The sequence below is a fragment of the Manihot esculenta genome, chromosome 4 (assembly GCF_001659605.2).
Source record: "Manihot esculenta cultivar AM560-2 chromosome 4, M.esculenta_v8, whole genome shotgun sequence".
NCBI lineage: Eukaryota > Viridiplantae > Streptophyta > Magnoliopsida > Malpighiales > Euphorbiaceae > Manihot > Manihot esculenta.
In genome coordinates this window covers 7,927,406-7,935,098 of record NC_035164.2, presented here as the reverse complement: position 1 = coordinate 7,935,098, position 7,693 = coordinate 7,927,406, and the positions used below count along the sequence as shown (strand labels likewise).

The following is a 7,693-nucleotide window of genomic DNA, read 5'->3' as shown; positions in this document are numbered from 1 at the left end:
TAATTATAACCTAATAAATATTTAAATTTTAAAAAAATATTATTTTTAAACACAATTTAACTAAATTTATTTGTCTAATAAACAAAAATACTAAAATACGCAAATATGAATTTGACTAATTTACTAGGAATGCTAATTTTAATAATATGTCAAACTACTTATGAACATTTTATGCATGTAATTCTGTAAAATTTTAAGACAACAAATAAATCAGGGGGCCTTCATGTATTTAGTTACCGATTGTTTTAAGAATGATGGGCGTGCAATGCTGGAGGAAAACGAGGAAACAAAAAAGAATGTGCAAATAACACAAGCAGAATTACAAACACAATTCCAAGAAATAACATGGTTCATTTGGTGTGCTAGCCAGAATAACAAGATGGCTCATTTGGTACAACTTCAATACTAATCCTTATGACACTCACTCCACCACCACCAACAACAAATCAACATAAACAAGTAGACGGTAATAACTAGGCATCATATTCGCACTGATAAAACTTGTTCTCCATGAAAAACACTGCTACAACTTGATTTCCACCGAACTTCCTCCCGTTCATCCCTGCTCGGGCTTTCGTAGCACCTTCAACATCACTATACTCCAAGAACACCTTCAAATGAAAAGATGTTGCTGTCAGCTAACAGCCTCAAAACATGACATCTCATAAGCAAACGGACAAATGAACTGAGGGAATGCAAATTAAATAATAAAAATAAAAAGCATTTGCATCATATCACCTTGCCAACTCCTGGGGAAGCTTCACCACCTGGCTTTGGGCGAGGGATAACAACATTCACCAGTGTACCTGCATTTATCATGTGAAGAGATGCATACAGCGATTTTCCAAAATATTATTACAACTATTTTTTCTTTCAAGAAACTTTCTCAAGTAAAGGAATCCAACAAGTTTGGAATTCAAGTTTAGTTGTAGAATCTCAAGTATTAAATATAAAAGAAAAAAAAAAAAAAGGTAAAGGCATATTCTGTCTCTGTTAAGTCCGTGTCTTTTAACAGATCAAGAGACTACAGAAGGCTGTAAAACAGATATATACTACAAAATAGAGAAAATCAAATTATCATGAAGAAGCATCGGAAAGAAAGGGAAGGAAGAGAGGTTAACTAAGGATGCGTTTGGTAACGCTATATGATTTTTCTTTTTTCTTTTTTCAAAACAAAAAACAATTTTTTAATTTTTGTTATTTACTTCTTGAAAATTGTTTTCTAAAAATTATTTGCATAAAAATAAGTTTATACTTTATTACATGAAAGTAACAAAATATTTTCTTGAAATATGATATAAATAATTTTATAAATGATCGTACATAAAAATGAATATTAAATTACTTTTACAAAATACATGATATTATAATAAAAATTATTTTTTAGTCCCCACATATAGAAAAACTCATTAGTTAGCTCATCATTCTTGAAAATACATTAAAATACTCTTGATATTTTAAAAAGTCAACTAATTAATCTCTCTATTAATTTTAGCTGTTAAGTATCGCAAAAATGAAAAATTACTATTTAGCTCCTATGCTATATAAAAACACACTAATTTGTCATTTTATATTGAAAAATATATTAAAATATTCCTGAGATCTTAAAAAATATACTAATTAATCCCTCCATTAATTTTAGCTATTAAGTCTCGCAAAAGAGTTTAAAATGCCTTCAATACAAAATGATTAATTAATATACATTTTCACAAAATTGAGAGACGAACTAATGAATTTTCTCTAACACAAGGACTAAATAGTAAAATACTTCACGGCTAAACTAATAGAAGTACTAATATATTTTTTAATACCTTAGAGACGTTTTAATGTATTTTTAAAAATTAAACGACCAACTAATAAATTTTGTCATATCACATTGACTAAATAGTAAAGTTTTTTGTCATATCACATGGACTAAATAGTAAATTTTCCTTACAAAAAGTTTTAAATTCTCTTAATATGAAGGGAATAATTAATAAATACTTTTACAAAACTGAAAGACCAATTAATAAATTTTTTCATACTACAAGGACTAGATAGTAAAATATTTAAAAACTAAAACTAATAGAAGGACTAATTAATAGATTTGTTAAAACCTCAAGCACCTTTTAATGTGGTTTTCAAAATCAAAGAGCTAATTGATGAGTTTTCCCATAATATAAAGACTAAATAATAAATTTTCCTTATCATGATAAAATAAAAATATATTTTACAAATTAATTGATGAATATATATTTAAAAAAATGATTTTCATTGATAAAAATAAAATTTTGAAATTGTTAATAATAATCTTATAAAAATTGTAAGAAATATAATGGTTTGATAAAATCTGTAATAAGAAAATCAATATTTATAATTTTCAATTTTTGGTTTTTTGATTTCAAAAACACATTTTAACAAGTAATAAAAATAGAAATGAAACACTAATAGCTGAACAAGTTTTCTGTTCTTTTATCAAACCAAAAACGAAAAACAGAAAACCACAACGAAAACAAACGCACCCTAAGAAAATAAATGTTCTGTTGAGAGATTCTTACCAAATTTCCCGCCTTCCATTCTCATGTCCTCCAAAATCTCTTCATACTCATCATCATCTTTGAGCTCATCCACACTGACTACTTGAGTCAGGCATACAACTTTAGTAGGGACAGGCTGTAACATAAGTTTCTGCTGACCAAACCAAAAATAAGGGGGAAAAAAAGAAAGTTAGTTAAAAGAAAAGGGAAAAGGGAAAAGCAAAAAAGAAAATGAAGGGAGAGAGAAGAAAATAACAGGATAAGTTTTAACTAACCTATAAAAATGACCAATACTTGAAACAAGAAAACAGAGAAACAGAAAACCAAAAGAGAAGGATAAACATATAGTTTACAACGGGATGGAACAGAATTTAGGAGCGAACAACGTAAATGTAGTCTCACCTGCAATGCAATTTGCTGCTGGGCATGTAAAAGTACACTCTCTTGCTCAGGCTTAGGTTGGCTAGCCCCCTGGTTGGCACGCCTAACAGTAAGAGTTTTATCACCCATTTTGATTCCATTCAGGGCTGCACAAGCTATGTCTGTAACTGCAGTGTCTTGGTACACACAGAACGCATAGCCCTTTGAGTTCCCAGTTTCTCTATCTTTTACTAGATCAAAACCTTGAAGGGGCCCAAAGGACTCCAACAACTCTCTAACTTGAGCTTCTGTAAAATAATAGGGAAGTCCACCGACAAAGATGCGGTCTGGACCCTCAAGTCCACCAGCAGAGCTTGGACTTAAGCCAACTGCAGCCAGGTTAAGATTGGGATTAGGCTGGCTTGGACCAAGTGTTGCAGCAAGGGATGGATTATAATCACTAGGTCTTCTCACCTTGACAGGAGCACCCTGGAGGCATAGATTTTTTTTTTCCAAGAAAACAAATTCAAATAGATCAGCAGTCAGCACTACATAACAGTAACTATTACAGATCAAAGTCCTACTCCTAAGGACTACAACTATATGTTCAAACATATTATTACCTCAAAAATGATACCATCTAAAGCCATTGCATTGCTAGCCTCCTCAACAGATCTCATTTCCACAAATGCAAACTTCTTTTCATGGTTTATGTATACATTTACAACAGCATCCCCTTTAGAAAACAAACATGAAAAAGATTTCCCAACAAGAAAACAATGCAGCTGGGTTATAATATGAATGATGACTAATGCTGGATACCTGGGCCAGCAGAGTTTCCTCCAATTGCAGCCATAACATGGCTAAAAAAGGTTGCTACAGACTGCAGGTGAAAATAGAATGTCAGTATGACAACTAGATACATCCATTATCCAAAAGAAAATGAGGGAAAAAACCTGTTCATTGGCTGTAGGAAGGAGGCCTCCAACATAGACCCGCCTAGCATGCCTAGTAGCCTGCAATAACAAAATAAATTATCTAATTTTGCAGGCAAACAAATTATAACAGAATGTGCAAGAAAGTTCCAAGTGGCAAATATAATGCATCTTGCATCCCGCCAACCTGCTGTGTCATCGCCTGAATCGGCATAATAGGGAGAGGACTAAACTGCTGCAGATAAACAAGCAACACAAAATTAATAAAAGGATCCAGAAACTAATTTATGTGCATGAAGATAAGACATACTTGACCGGTTCCCAAAGGAAACATATTGGGAAATATTCCAGGAATTGCAGGATGTGTCCCAGGATTCTGACCTGTAAAGGGAATTTAATTGCATTTAGAGCACACTCACGAATAAAACATTCGATGAAATTGCAATGCCAAAAGCTCGATCCTGTTTTATGTTCCAATAGAAGACAAAAGTCCCAACTTTCATAAGAATATTTTAGGAAAAAAGATGAAACGTATGCAGCATTCAAGTTCTGGAGTTAATATTTGCAAGACTACCGAAGTAGTCGATAGTTGCCAGTTGAAGACGAATAAGGACCACCCGTGCATTGAGTCCTTGTACATAAAAGGTACTGAAGTCGGATCATGCCCATTGTTTTTGTCAGCACAGTGGGGCAAGTACCAACATTGCCTTCTTACAACAATGACAAGACACAAAAAACAAACAAACACCAAAGAGAAGAAAAACCAAAACATCTTTCAGTTCTGGAATTATTTCACCAACAAAGCAATAATAATAAAGTACAGCCATTGTAGATACCACATCTTTAAAAGGTCACACTCACAAAACTAAAAAAACCAGATGCTGCTTACTAATATGGCATCATGCAATTTGATATGAATTTTCCACATGATATCACACTCAAACAAAAACAGCAGTGAAAAAGTACAAGAAGTTTGATATGAACCTGCAGTAGCAGCACCAACAGCACCAGCAGCTGGATTCATCAACATAGCAGATGGGGAAGGAGCCATATCAAAGCCACTAATCCTTTTACTGAAAGTCGGAAAAGAACACAAACCAAAAAGAATGGATAGGAAAGCAGTTAGCTTTATTGAAAATCAATGAGCATCAAGAGTGTTACCCCAAAACTTTTATGACCATAACCTAACATACCTCCTTGAACGTGATCGGGAGTGTGATTTTGATCTCTTCTCAGATCTACCCCTTGAAGGAGACTGTGATCGATTCCTATGCCTGTCTTCCCTGTCTCTGTCATAGTCTCTATGTCTGTGAATAGCAGCAACCAACATAAAATGAATATTTGTTTCGCTAAACAGAAATACGAAGATGGAATCATGGAACAGAATTTAAACTCAGTTTCAAATAACAGATTCTCATACCTGTCACTGACATAGTTTCGGCTTCGGTAATGATCATTGTTAACCCTATCCCTGCCCTGTTCCCTCCTCTCACCATGATCCCTGTGGCGATCACGACGCCCATGGTGAAAGTCACTATCCTTGTCCCGTTCCCTTTCCCTATCCCTGTCTCTGCTTCTTTCCTTATCCTTGTCCCTCTCACGATTCCTATCCCTGTCCCTTTCAAGATATCGATCCCTCTCCTTATCTATGTCCCTTTCAAGATCTCGATCCCTCTCCTTATCACGCCCCCTTTCTCTTTCCTTTTCCCTACTCTTTGAAGACTCTCTTGGATAGTCATGAGATCCATGCTGTAATTGACAAATTGTAGTAGTGCAATTCCAGAAAGTCAGTGATAACCAATAACAATAAAACTTGAAATGCAACTAGAAAATGGATAACATGATATCGGAGTAAGTACATAAGGTCGATAACTAAGGCCTTGTTTGGATAATGTTTTTCCATGGCTATGTAATGTATTATTCTCGAGATAACCATGTTTGGGAAGATTATATCGTATATTATATGATTTTTTGTGATTAAACTCCATGTTTATAGAATCATGAATATTCATAGATTCTTTAACCACCAAATTGGTGGTTTTGCATTGTTATATACATTTTGTTTCCTTTTTTGCTCTCGTATATTTTATTTTTGACCAATTTACTCTTAAAACAATTATTTACTTTTAACAAACCAAACCAACCTCTCCAACCTAATAATCACCCCATTAATGTCATGTTATTGATACGTTAAGTATTAATTTAAAAAAAAAAAGGACAACTCTTGTGAATCGGAATAAATATAGAATGTGTATTAAGCTATTAAAAATGAGGAATTAGTGATCACATTGCATACAAAAAAGAATGAGGGTATTTGGGTAATTTAATTATTATTTAAAACAATACTATACAATCAAACCAAATAAAGAATGTTAATAGAACCATGATAAACTATATGATTTTCCAAACATTGTACAACACAATATACTATAAAACCATACAATGGATACAATACCATGGAAAACTATACATTAATGAAACCATTGGAAACAGAGCCTAAAATGCAGATGAAATAAGAGCAGCCAACCAATAAATTCATTTCACTGCATGGTGCCCAATATTGAAAAGAAGTATACAAGCACAATGCAGATACTAACTCTCAGTTTAGAATCAATAATTTCACAAGAATTCAATTCAATTAATTCCTTTTTTAACAATTCACTTATTTGGAATGAAGAACTTAAAATAATTTTCATTTCAAAAGAAGTTAAAATCAGGTTTGGCAATAATTCATTTGAATTATTTTGTTGCAAAATAAATCATGGCAAACGAAGGATACCAAAAGAACCGCCAAGATTTAGTGCATCCCAGCATCGAAAGGTCCAAATCCAGAAATAATAAACAAATCCAAACCCTATCTAAATTCATAAAATGGCTCCGAAACTGTTCTTTTACAATTAAATAAAAAGAAAATTCTACTACTCAATACATAACACTTGATAAGTCTTCTTTGATCAAAACCCTAAACCCACCAGGAACTTCTAAAATAAACACCCAGGCATGAAGAAACAAAAAAAAACATATCATGTGTAGCAACAAAATAAAACCCTAAAACCAAATAAAATCCAGCAATATTCTTAATCTGCCTATTACACGCATCAAGTTTAAATTGAACCAGCAGTTAAGTATCTTCCCGATTAAATTGGTCCATATCGGTATGGATAGAGCCACACTGTGTGTATAATCTCACCTTAGATTTAGAAACAGTGTGATCGTCAGCGCCGCCATGGCTGTGGCTGCTAGTGCGAGGCTGGGGAGAGGAACCGCCAGTACCACCACGGGCGTCGTACTTATCGATCTCGAAATCCTCACCGTTGCCTTGGTGCCCCTCTTCTTCGTAGTCGGACATGTTCATTTTTCATATATTTTTGAATAATTACAAGCTAAAGTAGAGTCGCGTTGCTGCAAAATATGTTTCTGCCATCAAGAATCCAGTAGTAAATTTTTATTATAATTTTTTAAAATTTAAAATTGTGACCAAATTTATATATTAATTTTGTCTAAAAAAATTATTATATTAATTTTACTGAAAACTAATTTTAAAATTCATTAAAATTTTAAAATCAATCAATCAAATTAATATTTTATTTTATTTTATTAAAATATAATTTTAGTTCAATCTAATAATATTGTTCCTACATAATAATATAGAAATATTTTTATTTTAAAACTGAGTTTGAGATTACTTTAGAATTCTTATTTTTTGTTATGACTTTATAAGTTGAAATTTACATAAGTATTGATTAATTTAATTTTTTATTAACCGATCAAAATAAAAATAATTCTTTCTTCACATATTTCTATCTCATATTATTAGGATTTCATAACTTAAAATTTATAAAATATATTGAATTATTTAATTTTTATCAACAAATAAAAATT

General features: G+C 32.3%; 1 protein-coding gene across 6 annotated transcripts; it reads right to left on the bottom strand.

Moving 5' to 3' along the window:
* Positions 1-283: 283 nt before the first annotated feature.
* Positions 284-7,258, bottom strand: LOC110613753 (splicing factor U2af large subunit B). Of its 6 annotated transcripts, none has more exons than XM_021755041.2 (13): positions 7,002-7,258; positions 5,232-5,560; positions 5,005-5,118; positions 4,796-4,884; positions 4,122-4,192; positions 3,999-4,046; positions 3,833-3,892; positions 3,699-3,759; positions 3,500-3,612; positions 2,919-3,365; positions 2,538-2,670; positions 739-806; positions 284-611 (listed from the first exon to the last, which is right to left on the bottom strand). In XM_021755041.2, exons 1-13 carry the CDS (start codon positions 7,164-7,166, stop codon positions 474-476), a joined length of 1,836 nt encoding a protein of 611 aa, XP_021610733.1. In that variant the 5' UTR covers positions 7,167-7,258; the 3' UTR covers positions 284-473. The 6 variants fall into 6 exon arrangements, with proteins under 6 accessions (XP_021610733.1, XP_021610734.1, XP_021610736.1 ...); XM_021755042.2 differs by having other exon boundaries at positions 2,538-2,667; XM_021755044.2 differs by having other exon boundaries at positions 3,999-4,043.
* Between the last annotated feature and the right edge of the window lie 435 nt (positions 7,259-7,693).